This window comes from Crocodylus siamensis, chromosome 7 (assembly GCF_052110815.1).
Source record: "Crocodylus siamensis isolate JL-2025a chromosome 7, ASM5211081v1, whole genome shotgun sequence".
Lineage (NCBI taxonomy): Eukaryota > Metazoa > Chordata > Crocodylia > Crocodylidae > Crocodylus > Crocodylus siamensis.
The window spans coordinates 3,562,043-3,582,911 of NC_143401.1; the positions used below are offsets into that span (position 1 = coordinate 3,562,043).

Below are 20,869 nucleotides of genomic sequence, written 5' to 3' on the forward strand. Positions count from 1 at the left end.
AGTCTGATAAATCTGGATCAAAAAACATGGGTAGACCACCAAAGTAAATCAGCTGAAAATATCAGAGCACACAACACAAAATGAAGCAAGAAAAGGGACTGCTGTGTGTAAGGAATGAACGTCATCTGCAGAAGGAAGTAATATTACCTGTACTATTGGGGTTGACATAGCAGAACACATTTAGATTTAGGCTAAAATAGATTTGTGACCTAAACCTAAGTTAAGGTCAAGAAAGGCAGTACTATTGGTTTGTTCCAGATCTTAAGGGCCGTTTGAGAAGGCTAAGAAGAAATTGTTTACCCTGGTAAAGGAAGCTGGTAAAAAGGTACCAGGACAAATCAGTGGGAAGGATTCTTATGGACAAAAATGCCTAAGAAGAGGCCATATTGCTCAAGTTATTATACACTATTTTTCCTTAAAGCATATTCACTGTGGTCAGAAACTTAACACTTAGAAATAAACTATATCAGAAGTTTGGTAGCACATATAATCTAGTGAGTATTTTAGCAAAAGTAATTATGGAACTAACAAAACAACCCAGGTATCGGACATTCAGAGACACATACTGCTCTCATCCCTGTGTCAAGCTTGAATTTGCCATTTGCAGACTGCAGTCACACACACAGGTTCTTCAGCAATCATCTGGCTGTGAGCCCAGGGAAATGCCTGTGACTGAGGGCAGTATATGGTAATAAAACCCCCCCACCAATATTGAATGAATATGAAATGCTTTAGGGAATGTCATTTGGAATACTGTGATCTACAGGGAAAGTCAGCTGAAATAGAAGTTGAGCCAACTGCAATGACTGCATTTGGAATTCATGTCAAAACTTAACTAGCTCTACAGCTGGCATCAAGTGCCAATGTGATTTAGTAGGGCCATAATGAACAGTATCAGCAATAAAGCTGAAATATTTTAAACAGATGAAGCAAGGATGAGAAATAGGAGGACTATTCCAAAAAACCAAACAGCAACAAGTTAAAATGAAAATGGAAGTAGTAAAAAAGTTAACAAATGTCAACTGAAGTGAATATTTCAGTTAACAATTAAGGGTTTAATATATGCACATCATTAAAAATATAAGGTCCAATCCACTCAAGAATGATGAAATACTGACGTATAATTAAAAAGTGTGATTGTAGACTTTTGAGAGTATATGGAAAAACAAACAGACCCAGCACTTTCTCTAGAAAAATGGCTGGAAGATTTACTGAAAACACAAACTTGAATTGTACAAAATTATTTCCAAATGTATAGCAAGTCCTGCAACACAGCACAGAACTCCATCACATTTATACACAGTTTTGATACTATGGATAGGTTACCAGTCTTTAACAATACTTTAATAGCAGAGTAACGGTGTTCATTTTAAGCAGTGATACTGCACCATTGGCATCTCAAGCTTTAGTTGCAGTGCAGAACAAAGCTCCCAACAGCTGTGCTGGCATGCCACACTACACAGCATTTAAACATGGCCTTAAGTAGCTTAAAACATTACACGAGGAACAAGACTAAGTGGAAAAAGTTCAAGAGGAGCAGAGGAAAGACAGCAACAACAAAAAAAGTGTGAAAAAATGGAAAAGAACAGAAGGGCAGGTACTCCAAACTGGAAAGAGGGAGGAAATGAGAAGAGTAGCTCAAGAAAAACTTCAAATGCCTTTTCTGAAGGCCTGAGGCTAAAATACCTAATTTAATTTATGGAATGAACACTGGGGGGAAAAAAAAAAAATCACAGTAGGGAATACAATTATATGTCACTAATGCCCTAATTTTAAAGTACTTACACTTTAAACTAATTGGTTAAAGGATAGTGCACAAACAAGCTTTAGGGTGGAAACAGTAAAGTTCAGTGAATGAGAAAGGGTATTTTTATTTTTACAGGGGAGTCTGAATCTAACACTTCTTGCACTGTCCTGTAAGATGATCATGAAGTTACATCTTGCTGCTCTGTTGCCTATGACATACTGACTGTAGACTCCACTACATTTATCAGAACAAGAAACATCTTCTGCAGAAGAATGAGAGAATCCCCAGATTCTAATTATTCCAATATCTACTTGCTACATAATATAGCTCCCAACACATGTGCTTAAATTTCAGATAGTTTAACAGCAACCCCAGGACTGCTCAAAAAATATGGCAGGAAACCTGTATTATTTCATGATGGATCTTCAACAAAAATCTAGATACATTCCAGATTAATTTTCCTACTTGAATCCAAAATCTGTCTGAATGGTACCTTGAACCATAAAAGTTTGGGTTTATTTGAATAACTCTTTATAAAAATGTTTGTGAGGGACAGTTGTTTCTATTCCTTCAAAAGCAGCTTAAAATCTTTCCTTTTCAATATTACAAAATTTCTCTCTCTCAGTATTTAATCTTACTTTTAGTTCAAGCATCTGCAAGTTCATTCCAGGTACTGACTCCATTTGGGCTCAGCCATCCTGTCCCCCAAATAACCACAAACTATGATTGCTTATTTATGGTAACTCGAGTATTTATGGGTCCTCCACGGGTTGGAAAATGTTAGGTGTTCCTACATTACAAATAATAGCATAAAACCCTTTCCAAGTGACCAACAACGAACAGGGAACACTGTCTACAAGACATAGACAGTGGTTATTGAAGGGGAACAACAAATAGGGATTTTTTTATGCAGTCAATTCTGTAGGGAATACAGCAGAAGCAAGTCTTTAAGGGAAACTAAGTGCGGACACAGCACGGATCTGACCAATTAATGCTAGGAAGCCATATTGTGCATGGAGGCTTAATGGAGAAACACTGGCAGTTTGCAATAATTATTAATACAGTTGAAGAACCTTGGATTGCTGAGCTGCACGCACAGATTTAAAGCAACAATTTCACCTTTCGAGCACCAGTGTCCCCAGTTGTGCCCCAGGTGTATATGTTCTCCATTTACCACCCTCATATGAGGGAAGCTTGCAAGAATGCAGAAGTCTCATGAATGTGACTAGGTTGCCCTAAAGAACAAGAACGCGACTTGGCTGCCCTAAAGAACAAGTGGGGGGAGTGCAGTAGCACTACAGAGAAGTCACTGGTTAGTTCTACACTGACACTGTTGGTGGGGTGTGTAAGTACGTGTGTGTTTTAAATAGTGTTGTGATATGTTGAATGCACTGGTTGTTTTGCCTACAAGCTTGGTGGTGTTTATCTCAAACAAACACAAAATTACTAAATTATCACAGTGGAATTACAAAATGATTAGTGCTATTTTTAGAGCAGAACAAGAATTATAGTTTGCCTGTCAAATTTTAGGACGGCTGTCAAAGCACTCGAGGCTACTTGCACATAATCATGATATACTGAATTAGGAATGAAAAAAAGTGAGGACCAAGATGACAAGAATGCAAAAAAGGGAAGAGACCTCCATATAAAAACAGCTCTGGCTGATTTGGTTACCAAAGCAGCAAGCTCTTTTTACTACTTCATTCTTTCACATCCTGGGATACTGCTTTTAAATTAACAAATTGACAACTTGAATTTGTTAGTATCAAATGGCAGCCAAACCCTCTAAGAGACAGTACTGTAAGAAATGTGATGCTGTATACTGGAGCTGCACATAAAACTTTTTAAGAAATGCAGCTATCCCAGTTATTTCATCAAATATTCACCTAACCCTACATGTCAGTTCAGACGAGGCAGAAGGCATCATCATGCTGCACATTCATTAAGAAGCAATAACAGGATTCTGACAGAGTCTGCTTGCATTAAAACTTTTTTAAAGGACTGCTATTAAATATTAACTTATAAATAGACGGGTACTTTGTAGCTTCCAAATGGTATTTTAACTAGAACTGAAACACCCCTGAGCAGCAAATAAAAGAGCAGAACAAAAAAAATCCTCTTACTGATAAGCTGACTGCTAAAAGCAAGCAACTGAACTGAAAATGAATCAGAAGAGTTCATATGGAAATAATAAGAAATTTATACTTTCTGAGCACTTTTTTTTCAGAAAAGTTATTGAAATTAGCCATTAACACGTCACTGCATACTATTTAAATAAGACTTGCAGGCATCTGATTTCAGATATTATCCCAATTTAGCAATGCAAAAGAAAACTTTTTAAACAGAAGATTTTTTAATTTTAGTGAGAAATTTTTTTAATGCTAGAGGGTTCACTATAATCAGAATTACAACTTATATACTGCAATGGAAGTGAAACAATACAGGAAAGTCTCTGTATCAGCGTACACCATAAAATAACTCCCTCTTGTAAATGTTAGGGTATTTTATACACATTTGCTTTTATCTTCAACCTACTGCATGCACAGATCTCACCTGAACTATAAATAGGAATGGTACATTATTACAGCTCATGATTTTCAACAATCAGCTTTTCAAATCTCAACAAAAATCCTCTCTTACCCCAAAATTGTGCAATTATCATTTGACATCCTGTTTGACATCTTTCCCTTACTCCCTCAAGGATGTTACTTGATGCTAAAAGTTTCGAGCTTCAGTTGGCAAGCAGGGCAGTTACTTGGCATCTAAGGGAGCTGCTAAGTTTAATATTCAAATGAAACATGCACAACTTAACTGTGCTCTTTAAATTGCACTTTCAGGATTTAAAAATGTGTTATTCCACACAGCCAGTCCAAAAGCTGATGTATGCCATGCATAGAACATGTCAAGGCGTGTTGCTAATAATGCCAACGTGGTATGTTCGCTCCCTGGTTGGACCAGATGACCTGTTGAGGTCCCTTCCAGCTTTACTTCTCGATGATTCTAAAGTTAACGGAGTTATTTCAAGGCATGTTATTATCATACGGAGCATTTCTGCACTGAAGCAATAGTATAAATATGCTTGTAGAATTCCTCTTTCTAAATGCCGTTTACGTTATAAATACAGTTAGCGTCCCGTAGTTAATAAAGGCAAGACTTATGCCATGATGTGGGCTACGGACATGTTCAGAACCCTTCTCAACCAGGTTACCCCCTTGATTCATTTATGAAGCCTATTTCATCGTTACAGGGGACAAGAAGGAAGCCACGGACCGATCATGTCTGTAATATTTTGATTATTCCTTCATCTATTATGTTTCCTCTTCACACAGCTTTTTTTTTCTTTTTGTCTTAAAGGATGGCTCCATTGGTAGGTGCTTTAATACAGACCAGGTGCTGGCAGCTTCTGAAATTTGTACCACTGTGTCATCTAGACTTATTCTGAGCAGAGCTATATTACACAGTATGAAAAAATGTTCCAACCTTGGCTCCACAATAGCAAGAACTTTCAAGGGAAAAAGTTCTTTTGCATGTGCAAGCAAGGCGCAATAGCTTTGTGTGTTAGGACTACACCAGAAAACAAACACATCCTTATTGAAAGAAAGATATAAAATCCGTGGGGGGCGGAAACAGGCTGAGCATCTCCCCAGATCCACGGCCAGTCCCATGGACACAACAGTCGAACGTCCTTTGAAATCCACGTTGCTGAATTGAAACCCAAGCCCCTTGACTCCTCCGTGATGTCAATCCCCACCTCCCACCTCCAGAAAACGCATGGCCGAGATGCACGACCGCTCTCCATCAACGCCAGGAAAGAGAGCCAAGGGGGTCTGTGAGACCGTGCGACGGGTTTACAAACACGTGCTGCCATTGACCGCTGGGGATGAGTTTAAAGGGACGCTGCGACTTCTTTTTTAACCCGAAAAAAGGGTGAATATCAGAAATGGCGCTCTGCCGTCCCCCGGTTCATTCTTAGGCGCCGAATAAGGGCTCAAAATAAAACAGAAATAAAAACACCGACTCCAGAGAAAGCTGTGAAACGGCCCAGAGCCAAACCAGGCACGTCCTGCTTCAAAACCCACAGACCGTGAGGATGAGGAGGGCTTCACGCATCCCCCTGCACAAAGCGGGCTGTAAACACGGCCACCGCGTCACCCTCCGCGCCGTGAGTCTCCCCGCTGCCCCTCGTCCGCGCAGGTGCAGCGGCGGGGCTCGGCAGCAGCAGCCCCGTCGTGCGGGGCGGGGGGGGTGGTCCGGCGGGGACAGCACCTTGGCCAGCAGCGCACGGACCCCGGCGCCCGGGCAGCGGCCTAGCGGGCGGCGAGGCGGCGCTGACAGGCCGCGGACATGACAGGCCGCACTGCGCGGCGGGCCCGGGCCCTACCTGCCGTAGATGCCCTCCGTGATGCGGTTCCGCTTCAGCGGCCGCCGGAGTTTGCTGCAGTCCGCGCTCCGCCGCTTCATGGCCGCCGCCCCACTCACGGCCGCCGCATGAGGGTTGCCCCTCACCCCCCCTCCTTTTTTTTCTCTCCCCCCCTTTTTAATTTTTTTAATTTATTTTTTTTTTAATTTCCCCCCCCTTTTTAGCCCTTTTTTTTAATCCGGGAAACAAAGAAATAAAAATAATTTCTGGTCCGTCCCTCCCCGCCGTGTCCCCGCGTACAGCCTCCGCGTCCCCGCCCCGCCTTTGCGCGCTGCCAGCCAATCAGATGCCGAGCCCGGCGGGATGGACGGGAGGCGCGGCCCGTCGCAAGCTCCGAGGGAGTGATGGACGGGCTGAGAAACCAATGGGAGAAATGGTAGCGCTTGCGCTGCACCGCCCACAGCGCAGGAGGAGCACGGCCCGGCCTCAGCTGTGAGTGACGTCGCTTTAAGCCAATCAAAGAGAGAGAAGGGTGAATTGACAGCGCGACCTCCAATTCCTGAAGGGACTTTGTTCGCTCTCCACCCCCGAGTTCTTCGCAGGAGATGCCCATCCTCCTGCTGTGAGTGACAGCAAGATTGACCAATCAAAGAGAAAACAAAGGCAGATGGACAACCCGGCTCTCCACTCCAGAATGAGGAAAGGCGGGATGGATTCCTTCTGTCAGTGTGACACCAAACACTCTCCCCCACCTTTTGATTGACAGCTTCACTGACTAATGGGCTACTAGTCCAGGGATAACGTAATTCCCAGGGGCAAAGGTAAGAGCGTTTGTCCCGCCTTGTCTTTCTCCCAGAAGGCCACCTGTCTGGACACTTCAGCCTCCCAGAATGACTGACGGGCAGGTTGACCAATAAGAAAGCAGAGAAGAGAACACCCAACCCTTGAGCAGAGAAAAAAAGGGGCGGAGCGAGGGATCATCCCCTGCCCCCCATCGGCTAGAGGAGGAGAACGTTGCTTGGAACCAGCCAGTCAGAGAGCTGGAGGAGCCGGGGTTTGGCCAGTCAGAGACTAGCTCATGGTGACAAATGTACCCTCATCTGAGGGTGGCAACTGCTCCACCAGGAGTTGTGGGTAGACGGGCCTCATGGGAGCCCCTCGCTGGGCACAAGGGGGGTGTCCCTGCCTAGGCCTGCCGAGATGGAAGCAGCAGGGGCAGAGCCATGTCCTCAGGGGTGCCCCTGCCCCTTCAAGGGCAGCAGGGGGAGGTCTGAGGTGACCCCCATGCCCGCCTGCACATCCCAGCGCTGATATCCCAGGACAGCCCTCGCCAGGGCGCTGAGGGGGGGTAGGGGAGCGGCTGCACTCTCTCGCCTGACTGGGGACACCCAAGACCCTCACAGGGGGTGCTCAGCAGTCGCTGTTTCCTCGGGTCACCTCGTGGCAGGTTTCCATGCAGCCAGTGGGGCGACATGTGTACCAGGAGTGCACCCTACGGCCATGATAGACATCCTGTTTGTGCCCAGAGTGCGCATAGTCTCCTGGGACCCCATGGACATGTGCAAAGTCTCTCAGAAGCGCATGTGACAGGCTGTGCCGGTGTTGTGCCTGGCCGTGGGCCTTTGGGAGGTGACTGTGCTTTTTCCAGGGATGAGCTGGCTGTGTGTGGGCCGTGTGTGTAAATAGCCGTGTTGCGCCTGTCTGGATTCAAGTTCAGCACTGGGATAACGAAGCACATGTCAAATGAGACATCCCTTTACAGCTTGTGTGACTCTTCGCTGTGTCTGAGAGGGGTGAAGCTGCCCTGCAAGCTGGTCTTGCCAAACTGCAGAGGAAAGTGTACTGGCATGCTAAGCAGCAGCTGGTAGGATAAGATGTGTTCTTTTTCAGATGGCTCCTGTGAAAGATGCAAGGGTAAATCCCTAGTAGGCTGTGTGTATTTTCCCTCCTGGCCATTCAACGCCCAGTCTGTTCCTGGGAGTTTCACTAGACCTGTGTAGACAGGGCCCAACTGAAATCCTGACCACCAAATCCCTGTCAAAAATACGGCTGTGCAAAAACAAAGGGGTCTCTTTGCAAGATGCTCCTTGCAGAACTGGGGATGCAACATGCTTACAAATCAATGTGAAAGGGATTAGCAGCTTGCAATGGAGAGAGGTCTGCGCAGAGAATGTCGCTTATCATTCCAGCTGGGAACATTTCCAGGAAATGACCAAACAGAACTGGGAAGTATCACTATAGAGCCAGGTGTTTTGATGTACACATTCCTGCCTGGTAGATATTTTCTTCACCAGTAGGTGGCTTTCTATCCATTCTTACACACTGCTTCTCTCCCTAGAACAGGCAAGTGATTTCGCCTACCATGAAACACACACACATCTCTTCAAACCTGTGCCCTTTGTAAGTGCTATTTAAAATAAATCTCCTCAGAAACTCTAGCAATGTCATTTTAACAAAATTGCTCCTACCTCTATTTTATGGTGCTTTTCAATCTCTTTTGCACCTCACATGCAGCAGTAAAATACATTAACTCTGGTCTTGTATGGTGTTCCCCTTAAACATTTTTAAGGGTAGCATTTGGCTGAGGTGTCATCGGCACCTTTGTGTATATGGATTTAGCAACTCTGAAGCCCTCCATATATTTCCAGACCAAGAACATGGCAAACATCAGGACAAGCTTCCCCATACATTGCTTGTCCATAGGCCTTGTATATCCCTCTAGGGATGAAAAGAGAGTCCAGGGCCCCTGGGTGGAGATTGCTTGCGACAGGCCTAATCCTGCAAGCATCCCCCAGTCACATTTAAGTTGTTCGTAAGTAGCAGTGAAAGTTCATATTTAATTTGGACCCTGAAAAGAGCCAAGCAGTTTTGGTTCTACAGTCTCACTTGAAGGCTGAAGGCAAATTCTCAGCTACATCAAAAGATCCATAGACAGTAGCTAGAGGAAACATCACCTGACATCGGGGCTGGTTCTGTGCTTCCCCTGGCCGCAGAATGAAGGAGGCATATGACTGCTCTAAATGATACTAGGACCAACATCTTCAAAGAATTAAGGATACCAAGGCTTAGAGCAGGGGTGGGCAAATATTTCAGGTGAAGGGCCGCTTACTGAGTTTTGGCAAGCCATCGAGGGCTGGATGAAAGGCACATGGGGCAGATAAATGTTAATTTTCTACATTTGTAGGGGCCTCATGGGCTGGATAGAATGGCCTAGCAGGCCACATCTGGCCTGTGGGCTGCATTTTGCCCACCCCTGGCTTAGAGTAACTCCTTCATGTACCCACTTCCACAGTTGTGCCATTTACATGGGGATCCAGGTGATGACCTAGTGCGGCAGGTGCTACATTAGCTCTGTATCCTTAGCGATTCTGCAGTGCGGGCTAGATTAACTTGTTTTGGGAGAATTTAGGCTAGAATACTGGAACAACCTAACCCTATCTAACCTGAGAATTGAGGTCCTAGACCAAATAAGACTTTCCCCCAGTATTTGTGAAGAAAAGTTCAGATCTCAGGGAAAATCCTAGCTCAGTTCAAATCCTTGGCAAAACTCCTGTTAACTTCAATGGGGCCAAGGTTTTCTTCTGGTGTTCCAGTCCATACCCTTCTTTAATTATAACTAAGCTGTATGAATAGACCTCTGATACGTTAGAATATTACCATTTTAATGTGCATAGTATTGTAGTTCATAAATCCACTAGACCATAACTGACATTTGTTGTGGCAAGTCTAGACTTCTGACCTGCTTTAGATAAGAAGTTGTTCCTTGCTAACGCCTTTTGGCCTTTCTTATCTCTTTGAAGTCTTTATTCTCCCCTTTCCTTTTGCTTGAGGCTGGTAGAACATTTCTATAAAAGGGATATATTAATGTGCATGTATTTCACATGATCTAATGCATGATGGCTTCTCCATATTCTCCCAATCTCCGGTATCGTTTGTTTGGGATCATACTTTTTTTGGAAATTCTTTTTTTCATCCTATATATTTTGTTTTTAGACAGAAATCAGGCTTCCTCAGGATACAGAAAAATCTACCCAGGTAAGAATTGCAAAGCTGCTCTTAGAGGGAGGGGTCATCACATGCTTTTCTTCTTTTGTATTTGCAATAGGGCAGATATGCTTCTGAACAGTGCTGCAAATTTGACAGTTGTGAATGCCAGTATCACATTACTATCTTTTAAATACCTTTCACTCCCCTGCATCTTGTGCAGTCCTTTGCACCAAAGCAATCCAAGGGAAAGATGTTACACTAGTTTACTTGTGTTTCTGCATTTGTTTGTTTGCACCTGTCAGCACTTGTCACCCAGGTAGGTTTAAGCTCCTTGAGGGCAGGGAACATCTTTGTGCTGTGTTTGTAGAGTATCTTAGCACGTCAGTGCCCTCATCCATGGCTGCCTCTGACACAAACCACAATGCAACAATAATTCAGTGAGGGAGTATTTTGCACCCAGTTCCTGTTGTAAGTGAATGGATGTGATGCAGGATAACAATTTGGGAGTTAAGAGGTTAAATATTGAACTAGGTTGGAGAAGTGGATCAAACCTGGGGTGAGTGAGCAGTGAAGTTCAGAACCTGGATCCATGCTTCCCACAAGATCCACCAGGTTTCTGAGCCAACATCCTGGTGGATTGGTTCCAGGTTCCTAGATAAATCTGTTAAATAACAGGTCCTCTGCTAGGTTTTCTGTTTCTGCTGTCAAAGGAGCTGCTCTAGCTACCTTGGCAGCTACATTCTCATACTCAATTTTAGTCCTGCTTTGTAAGCATTGGCTCTGCTAACAGTGTGCCCAGTACTGCATGTGACACATGTATCATTTGCACTTATCAACAATGTTATTGGCAGGTTTTGGTACAGCTATAACATATGATACATGTCACTGTGCAAAGATTGACTGATTGATCTGTAACGTGTCCTTGTGAATGTTACTGCTTTCATTTAATAGATTGGGAAACTGAGGCACAGGGTCACACTGTGAGTTAGGAGTCATTTAATATTTTCTGTGCATGAAGTAAAAACCTTAGAAATGCCTCTTTGTGTTTACCTTAAGCCTTGCTTCTAGTATTGAACCCTGTATGCCTGCAGGAGAGTGTACCTGGTAGCAAATCTGGTGCAGCTGCCAGGCTTAGGGGTTCAGGAATCAATGCATGGGGCATCATCTTCAGCGCCACGAGCGATGCCAGCCTCTGTTTTGCTTCTTTTCTCCACTCCTCTCTGGGCCTTCTTCTGTGTCATCTCCTCCCCAATATGGGTACCCTTTCTGCCAGACCACTGACTCTGCTCATTCAAATCCCTCCTCCTGACTCCCTCTTTCCCTAACGCCCATCATGAATGAGTCAATAATAATTCACAATACCCATCACTGAAAACCCCAGAACAGCCATTTCAAATCCCCTTTCTACCTGCCATATAGGGCACTTATACATGTAATGAAATTTGCCCTTTCTTGCATTCCAGCACCATTACTGTTTGCACCTGTAGGGTTTCCTAACATTGTAACACTAGTCCTCCTTTACCTCCCTGCTACTTGCTACTCTCTCTAGTATCCCTTCTAAAAACATGCTGTCAGAGCAGGGGCCACATTACTGATTGTTCTGTGAACTGCCTTGAATGCTTTCGGATGGTGTGAAAAATTATGACACAGAGAGAGCAATTTTGTCTTGATGCAGCCAGGGGCTAGGACTGTATCTGGGAGTTATTCCATTGGCCACAGTGAGACCACTCATATAAGTATCTGCAGATTCAGGGCCTTCAGATGTTCTAGCAAGGAACTTTTCCATAACAGGCTCGAAAGCAGTGATCTCCAAAGTGGGGTGCACAAGATGATCCATTGGGGTGCAGGAAGAAAGTAGTAGAACTTCTATTTAGATGTATATTTATATAAATATACATATATTGGGGGTATGTGCTCAAACATTTTTTACTGATAGGAGTGCGTGAATATAAATATACATATATTGGGGGTGCGTGCTCAAAAATTTCTTACTGATGGGGTGTGTGATCAAAAAAGTTTGGAGACCACTGCTCTAAAGTGTAACCTGTCTGGCTGCTTGTAGCAGATACTTTGAATGTTTAAATTGCGTAACACAAGCCAGAAACTTTTCTGGTGAGACATGTATGCACGCTTGTCTGAGGTGGGGTCTAAAATCAGCATGAAACAGACATGCTGCTTGTTTCTTGATAAGGGAATTCAGTTTCAAAGCACGTTTCTTAGCAGACTGTGACGCAGCCATAATTCAGCTTTCCACCCTGGCTGGTGTAAATGAATCCAGCACCCCACTTTGAAAAGGAGAGCCCATGCTTTTAAAAATGAAAGAATACAACACTTTTCATGTACTTTGGCCCGAATCTGTTCTCAGCTGCTCTGATAAAAATCCAGTGTTATTCCATCAAAACTGATTTGGTTTTGTTGCGACAGTGAGTGGAATTGAGGTCCTTTGTTTTGCAGACTGAGTCTAGGAGATAATTTTAAAGCACATATAATCTTCTCATAACTGTGGATGCCCATCACAGAAACCATCTGGCAGATGTTTAGTACACTACTGCTCGTGAGTATAGGGAATTGGCCTTGACAGCCCAAGAGGTCACTTGATGACCTTTTCAACTTTTTTTTCCAGGTACCTATGGAAACAAAACTCTAACACGGGAGTAATGCAGAAGAATTGCCTAGGGTTGGAGTTATCTTTACACAGAAAATAACATATAATACTTATAACATCATTGGTTCTTTCATTTCATATGTAAAATAAAACATTCAGGAGTATTGATTCATATTCAAAGGATCTGACTGGTAAATGTTTGTGCTCTGCATGGGTCAGGAATGGAATCCATATTTTTAAATATCTATTCCTCTCTTGTCTCTTCTCTGATAATCTAACGTGAGGTGTCCATTCCTCCGCCAGGATGTCACATATTTTAGCATACCACATTTTCAGGGGGCAGGGATTGTGATTCCTTCCACCCTTGAGTAATACTATCTAGTAGCTAAAAACAAATGGGGTATCAGTTTTTCACTCTATACAAAATAAACCTCCTTTACTGGGGCATTCAGTAACCAAACCTGTGAATTTAAAGGGATGCTATCACTGACCACAATTATTTTTTAGTCACTTCCCCCAAGAATATTTGGGCCTCTGGACATAACTACTACATATGGAAAAAAGAAACCTCTTTTTTCTACAGATTCTCCAACATGTTGCACCACTGTTAGAAAATAGGCATTGGATCCTACTTGGAGATAGGTACCATCAGTGGAGTGTCTTATAAATGATTTCTTTGTACAAAACACATGGAAGATGAGTAATCCTGTTCCCATATTTCTCTCCATTGTTGCAGCTCAGGTGCTTTTTCCAGGTCTCTTTCCCGAGCTTTTGTTTGCTTAGTCTTCCATTCCATCCCTTTCTGTGTTGCAATGGTATATATTTTGGAAGTTTACCATTTTCCTTTTGTGAGGTCCCCTATGTTAATTGTCTCTGTCGTACCCAACTGTGAATAGGTAGAAGCACAGTGATTATCTAACGCTTTGCAAATATTAACTAGGTCATTCTTCTAGTGACCCTTGGACATTAATCTGTCACCCTTCTTTTACAAATATGAAAACTAAGGCGCAGTGAGAGGAAGTGGCTTGCAAAAGGCACACAAATGAAGCAGGAGTAGATCAGGGAATAGGTCCAGGGAGTTTCTGGATCCCAGCCCAAGCCCAGTCTATGACATCACACTGCTCCTTTTTTACCTAAGGGTTGCCAGTGCGTTGCAGTGAAGGCTTCAAACTGCTGCTGCAGCACATCAGCCCATCTAAGCTTTGTTGACATGCAAAGTTATTACACACTTGTCTTGATCCTGGAGGCAGGGTTAATTTAATCACAAAACCATGCTGTTTGTGTGTCTTGGAACAACATATTGAAGCAGAAAGCTGTCCAGTATCTCCCCTCCTGCCGCCACTTCTAATCTGCCCCCCTCTTCTTGCAATCTGAAGAACAATGTCCCACTTCCTCTGGCCCCTTCCTTACCACTGTAGTCTCCTTGCCCCGCTGCCTTTCTCTTGTCAGAAGGAAAGCAGTCCAGAAATAAGAAAGTAGATGAGGCACCCAGCATATTTTGGTTATTACTATTGTTTTTTTGTATTATGGTAGTGCCTAGAAATCCCAAGCAGGGATTGGGACTAACTGTGTGCAGGGTGCTATATGGAGCTTTCATGACACACAGGTACCACCTTCAAAAGCTTAGCAGGTAAATAGAGAAGACGGGGAGGAAGTGGGAGGGGAAGTATCTTGCAGTCTCACAGCAGGTCATTGACAGTCCAGAGTAGAACTCACAGTCCCGAATTTCCTTATCGCCTAGACCATGCTGTCTCCCAGTCTTTGTTCCTAGCTTGTTCTTTGACCTTAGGTAAGACGAAGAACTTTCCCCGTCTGGGAAACCAGCAGAGTAAGTTCCCTCCGACTAATGTGAAATGTTTTGCTGTCCCCTGATAAACTGTCATAACTGGCCTTGTAACTCTATGTCTCTACCCAATCCCCAGCTCTTTTAGCTGGTCTTGTATCACCCTCTCTTTCACTGGTCAAATGCTGAGGAGAGCTCTGAGAAAGTTATCCTAAAAGTGGGTTGGTTGATCGCTGTTGTGATGTTCACTTAGAGCCTGGTCTCTTCCAAGCTTTTACTGACCTCTTGGTGTTCTCTGCTATGCAGCGTTTCAAGATGTCAACGTCATGGTGATTTTTGGCTTTGGCTTCCTCCTGGCCTACTTGAAGAGGTACGGCTTTAGCAGTATTGGATTCAACATCCTGGTAGCTGTGCTGGGGGTTCAGTGGACCATGTTCCTGGAAAGATTTTTATTCCCAGATGAAAGAGAGAAGCATCTGCCCAGGTAATTTGACGTGTTCTAAGCAGCTTCTTTACCCTGCATGTAGCATAGATTTCATAGACATTTGGGCTGGAAGGGACCCCAGAGGATCATCAAGTCCAGCCCCCTGCCCCAGGGGCAGGAAGTCAGCAGGGATCATAGGATCCCAGCAAGATAAGTATCCGAATTGTCTCGAAGGTGTTCAAATGTGGGTGCTTCAACTGCCTCCGGTGGTAGTCTGTTCTGTGTTTGATTGCAGTGGCTAAGGGCACTTGCTTTTGTTCTGGGGCGTCTTTACTCATCAGTGCTGTCAGGGCTTTGTCATTTTAGTTGGATTGTGCCATCTGTTGATCTTCCTTTCCTAGTATTACTGAAATATCAGAGATCCTTCAAAGACCTATGCAATAGTTTCATAGTTTCATAGTTTCATAGTAGCTAGAGTCGGAAGGGACCTAGGTAGATCATCTAGTCCGACCCCCTGCCTTAGCAGGAAAGAGCACCGGGGTCAGATGACCCCGGCAAGGTGCTCATCTAACTTCCTTTTTTTTTTTTTTTTTTTTAAATAAATAGGGAAGTGCTGTTCTGTTTTTCTTTAAGGGAAACTGAGGTACAGGCATGAAGAACACACACGCACACACACACACCCATGTAGAAGGTCCCAGGGAGGACACCCTCCTGAGTCATCTGGCGTGCTCCAGACCTGATGATATGGTGTGCACTTCTCCCTGGCACCTGCTTTTGACCTCTCAGTCAATCATGGGTCTGAGAGCAGGTGCTGCGGACGAAACCAGAGCACAATCAATAGCCAAATTCTGGCTCTGGCGCATGTCAGCAGATTTGGGTGAGGAGGACATGCTCAGCCCCGTCTTCCCTGGGACCTTCTGCTGACATCATTTCATGGATTTCATAGACATTAGGGCTGGAAGGGACCTCGGGAGATCATCGAGTCCAGCCCCCTGCTCAAAGGGCAGGAAGTCAGCTGGGGTCATAGGATCCCAGCAAGATAAGCATCCAATTTACTCTTGAAGGTGTTCAATGTAGGCGCTTGAACCACCTCCGCTGGCAGACTGTTCCAGACCTTGGGGGCTCGGACAGTAAAGAAATTCTTCCTTATGTCCAGCCTGAAACGGTCTTGCAGGAGTTTGTGACCGTTCGACCTTGTCATCCCATGGGGCGCTCTGGTGAACAGACGTTCCCCCAGATCCTGGTGGTCACCCCTGAGAAACTTATAGGTGGCCATCAGATCACCCCTGAGCCTGCGCTTTTCCAGGCTAAAGAGTCCCATGGCTCTCAGCCTGTCATCGTAAGATCTGTTTTCCTGACCTCTGATCATGCACGTGGCTCTCCTCTGGACTCTCTCAAGCTTCTCCACATCCTTTTTGAATTGTGGAGCCCAAAACTGGATGCAGTACTCCAGCTGCGGCCTCACTAAGGCCGAGTACAAGGGGAGAATGACGTCCCGGGATTTGCTCGAGAAGCATCTATGGATGCACGCCAGCATTTTGGTCGCTTCACTAGCCGCAGCATCGCATTGGAGGCTCATGTTCATCTTGTGGTCAATGATGACCCCCAAGTCTTTTTCTTCTGTAGTGCTAACCAACGTAGCACTGCCGAGCCTATAAGGGTGCTGCAGGTTTTTCCTCCCAAGGTGGAGAACCTTGCATTTTTCAGTGTTAAACACCATGAGGTTCTCGTCTGCCCATTTGCTGAGCTTGTCCAGGTCAGCCTGGATCACCCGCCTATCTTCTGGCGTGGATGCTTTGCCCCAAAGTTTGGTGTCATCGGCGAACTTGGCCAGTCCACTCCTGACTCCAATGTCCACATTGTTAATGAATATGTTGAACAGTATGGGTCCCAGGACAGAGCCTTGAGGGACCCCACTGGTCACAGGGCACCATGATGAGTGACTGCCATCAATCACAACCCTCTGGGTCCGACCACAAAGCCAATTTCCCAGCCAGCGGATCGTGGTGGAGCCAAGGCCACAACTGGCCAGTTTGGCCAAGAGGTGATCATGGGATACCAGATCAAAAGCTTTTTTGAAGTCAAGATATATGACATCAATCTCTTCTCCCTTGTCCAGGTGATAGGTCACCTGGTCATAGAAGGAAATGAGATTGGTCAAACAAGACCTACCCGCAACAAACCCGTGCTGGCTGTCCCTTAGGATGTTAGCCTGGGCCAGTCCCTCAAGGATGGCCTCCTTAATAAACTTTTCTAAGATCTTCCCCAGGATAGAAGTCAGGCTAATGGGCCTGTAGTTAGCCGGATCCACTCTCCTCCCTTTCTTGAAGATCGGCACCACATTGGCCTTCTTCCAGTCTTCAGGCACTACACCAGAGTGCCAGGAGTTTTCAAAGATCCGTGTCAGGGGCTGGGCTATGACGCTCGCCAGCTCCTTGAGTACCCTGGGGTGCAGGTTGTCAGGGCCAGCTGACTTGAAGGTATCCAGCTTCTCAAGGTGTTCCTTCATGAGGTCAGCATTGATGGAGGGTAGGGGATCCCCCTCACCCAGATTTCCCTGTCCCATAGCAGGCATGGGCATCCCGTGTGACTGATGAAAGACTGACGCAAAGTACCTATTTAATAGGTTGGCTTTTTCCTGGGCGTCAGTTGTCAGTTGCCCCATCTGGTTTAGCAGGGGTCCAACATTGCCCTTGCTTTTCCTCCGGCTCCCCACGTATCTGAAAAAGGACTTTTTGTTGTCCTTGATGCCTGAAGCTAGTTGGAGTTCAGTTGCAGCCTTGGCTTTCCTGGTTTGGTCCCTGCAGGACCGGACCAGCGCGGAGTAATCCTCCTTGGAGGTGAATCCCATCCTCCATCCTTTGTAGGCTTTCCTTTTTAGCCACAGTAGGTCCGCTAGGTCTCTGGAGAGCCAGGGGGGCTGCTGTGCCTTCTTGCTGCCTTTCCTCCGTGTTGGAATAGATTTAGCTTGTGCACTGAGGATCGCTTCCTTGAGAAGCAACCACTCTTCTTGAACTCCCAACTCCCTGTGGTCACGGTCCCTGAGGGCCTGACCGACAAGCCTCTTGAGCTTGTCAAAGTCGGCTTTTCTCAAGTCAAGGACTTCTGTGTTGCTGACTGACTTGCCAGCTTTACGGCGGATGGTGACGGTGATCAGCTCGTGGTCACTGTCATCCAGCTTCCCATCGATCACTAGGTCGCTGATTGGGTCGTCCCCCGTAGCCAGTACCAGGTCAAGCAGCGCTTTGCCTCTCGTTGGCCCATAGACTTCTTGAGTCAGGTAGAGGTCATCCACGCACGAGAGAAAGCTTTGCGCCCGCTCAGATTTAGCTGAGTGATCTTCCCACAAGATGTCCGGGTAATTGAAGTCACCCATGACAACCAAGGTCCTGGAGCAAGCGGCCTCAGTCAGTTCCCGGGCGAACTCCTGGTCAAGCTCAGGACTTTGAGTGGGAGGTCTGTAGTAGACTCCCACCGTTGTGTCCCCTGTGCCGAATTCCCCACGAATTTTTACCCAGAGGGTCTCTAGCTGTCCATGCCGGTCGCCAACATCAGCTTGCAGGGACATGTAGCTTTCCTTCACATAGAGAACTACACCCCCGCCCCTTCTGTCAACACGATCCCTCCTGTACAGGGTATAGCCCTCTATACCCGTGGTCCAGTCATAGAGACGAACCATGAGTGACTTGCTCAAGACCACACAATATGTCTGTGGAAGTAGAACCTAGGATGTTCCAAGTCCCAGGCTAGCTCACATCAAACAGAAAGCTGTCTTGTACGCTTCTCCTTTCTGTGGTGCCTGCCAGACTCCTCCTCCCAGATCACAACTTTAATGGCAGATGCAGCAAAGGAAACCAAGGGCCCGGGAGAGTGAGTGCCCTTTTCCACTGAAGGTTAAGGCTCATTAATAGGAAAAGTGTGAGAGAGCCTGTCTCTGCTACTGTTCGGGCCATGCAGATGAGAACTCTGGTTTCCACAGCTGTCCATGAAGTACTTTTCATGAGCGCTGTGCTCCCTGAAGTAAACACCTCCTACCTACCGCCACTCCACATGCTGTACACGCAGGAAAACTCACAGCGGTTTCAGAGCAATTTCCTTGTAGGTCATTTTTTCATCAGCAATGAGGCAGAACCTTTACCTTTGTTGAGGCTTTTAAGATTTTCAGCATGTTCTCCCTTGTAGCAAGAGGCAGGAGAGGCGGCTAATTACGATTCCAGGATCTTGTAAAGGTCAAGAGCAGTCCAGAACACACGGTTCCAAATTGCAGCGTGTCTGAGTCATTAACATTCTGTGCCCCACTCTTGGCAAAAACAAGCAGGACAAAAGGGTATAAACAGCTTGTTAGGAAGGAGTGAAGGGGAAGGAGGCCAATCTGTTTGGGGACCTGAGGGACCTCCTCATGCCTTGGGCAGGGCATGTGATTTGATCTGCTGGTTGAAGCACAGGGGAAGGATTGTAGTGAGTAATTTTTAGGACTCATTAGATGAGTGGATGCCTGTGAACACCATGGGCTGGACTTCCTGGGCCAGCAAGCTCCTTCCGGTCTGATAGCCAGGGTCAGTGCTAGAACTGGACATGTCCGCCATGCAGGCTGTGCTCTGGCAACAGGTTATGTTGACGTGCAACCTTAGATACAGCTAACAACGCAGCCTCAGTGCAGAGCCAGTCTTAGGGAAAATGGTGCCCTGGGTGGGAATGTATTTTGGCACCTCCCCCTGGCACCTCTCCAAGTCACCAGGGCTACTACCTTGCCACAGAGGGGTTCCATCCGATGGGCAGGGCAGGGCATGTGCCTGTGCTGGGGACTGCTACCTGTAACCCTGTGGAGCTGAAGTGGAGCTTGCGATGAGTGGCTGGTGAGTGCTGGCACAGGGGCTTCGATGCCCTGCAATCACCATGGGGTTCCTCCAGGGTCTGACATGCAATCAGCTGTGTGCAGGTGAGTCTCAACTGGAACCCTCCTCTGCTCTCCTCCACGGCAGGCCGGCCCCAGCCGGGGGCTTCCTGCATGCTCCACCATACCCTGCCCTGCTCTGCCTTGCCTGGGTGGGAGCAGGTGCCTCAGCTGCTGCCATCCTCATGCACAGAATCCTGGGCATCCTGCCTCACCGTGCCCCCTCCCCCCCAGCCCTGGCATCATGTGGGGCCCTGAGCAATGCCCAGGCCAGCACCACTACCTGCTACTCACGGTGCCTCTGTGTGTGCACGCGCGTGCGTGTGTGTGTGTGCATGTGAGAGACCCGCCTGACCATTGTGCCCTGGGAGGTCACCACATCACCTACTCCTAAGGCTGGCTGTGCTCAGCAGCATGGAGCTCAGCTCAGGTTTTAACACCTGCCCAAGAATCTGCATAGATGTTTGGGCAGGTCACATACATGAATTCTGCTGCCACAGCCACACTGCTTGCAGTCCCTGAGCTAGCTAATCTAAAACCAAATATCTACAGCAGCTGCAGTTACAGAGCAGCCTTCATGACCACCTACTTTCTCTCTGCCTTTGGCCAGTTGGACTGAGTGTGACTCAGATGAGACATCTCTGCTTGGCATTCAGTGGTGGTTCTTGACCTAGAAAGAGCTGTGAGCCCTTCTGGGGATGAAGCCCAGACAACCAAACACAAAAAATGCCTTAGAAAATGTCACGCTTATTCTCTCTGAATGTCTGTGTCCTGCACAGCAGTCAGATTTCTGTATCAGAGGCCAGTTTCATTTCAGCCAGTTTTGTAATATATTTTATTCCCATTCTTTTATTAAAGCATTTTAACAGCCTCCATGAGCGTTGTCACTGTGTTAATCTCGGCTGGAGCTGTGTTGGGCAAGGCCAACCCTTTTCAGTTGATCTGCATGGCGATGGTGGAGGTGACTGCTTTCTGTGCTACCAGATGGACCAATGTGTACATCCTGGAGGTATGGTAACCATGCTTTCATGCATGTGGGGAAAGGTTTAAGTGGGCTTAAACCATTGCA

The 20,869-nt window shown here is 46.1% G+C and overlaps 2 protein-coding genes across 4 annotated transcripts in view; one reads left to right on the top strand and one right to left on the bottom strand.

Moving 5' to 3' along the window:
• MACO1 (macoilin 1) overlaps positions 1–6,288 on the bottom strand; it is a 43,159-nt gene extending 36,871 nt beyond the window's left edge. Inside the window, exon 1 of the mRNA XM_090057095.1 lies at positions 6,129–6,288. Coding sequence (XP_089913221.1) covers positions 6,129–6,208 — 80 coding nt within the window. The 5' untranslated portion in view covers positions 6,209–6,288. The remainder of the gene's footprint in view (positions 1–6,128) is intronic.
• Positions 6,289–7,136: 848 nt separating this feature from the next.
• LOC149859318 (blood group Rh(CE) polypeptide-like) overlaps positions 7,137–20,869 on the top strand; it is a 30,142-nt gene continuing 16,409 nt past the window's right edge. The window contains exons 1-5 of one of the 3 annotated variants that reach the window (XM_090057556.1): positions 7,137–7,188; positions 8,446–8,507; positions 10,101–10,142; positions 14,789–14,966; positions 20,659–20,809. In XM_090057556.1, the coding sequence (XP_089913682.1) occupies positions 14,809–14,966; positions 20,659–20,809 (309 nt within the window). In that variant the 5' untranslated portion in view covers positions 7,137–7,188; positions 8,446–8,507; positions 10,101–10,142; positions 14,789–14,808. Of the gene's footprint in view, positions 7,189–8,398; positions 8,508–10,100; positions 10,143–14,788; positions 14,967–19,574; positions 19,846–20,658; positions 20,810–20,869 lie in introns of those variants that run through there. The other 2 variants (XM_090057554.1, XM_090057557.1) reach the window with 2 other exon arrangements.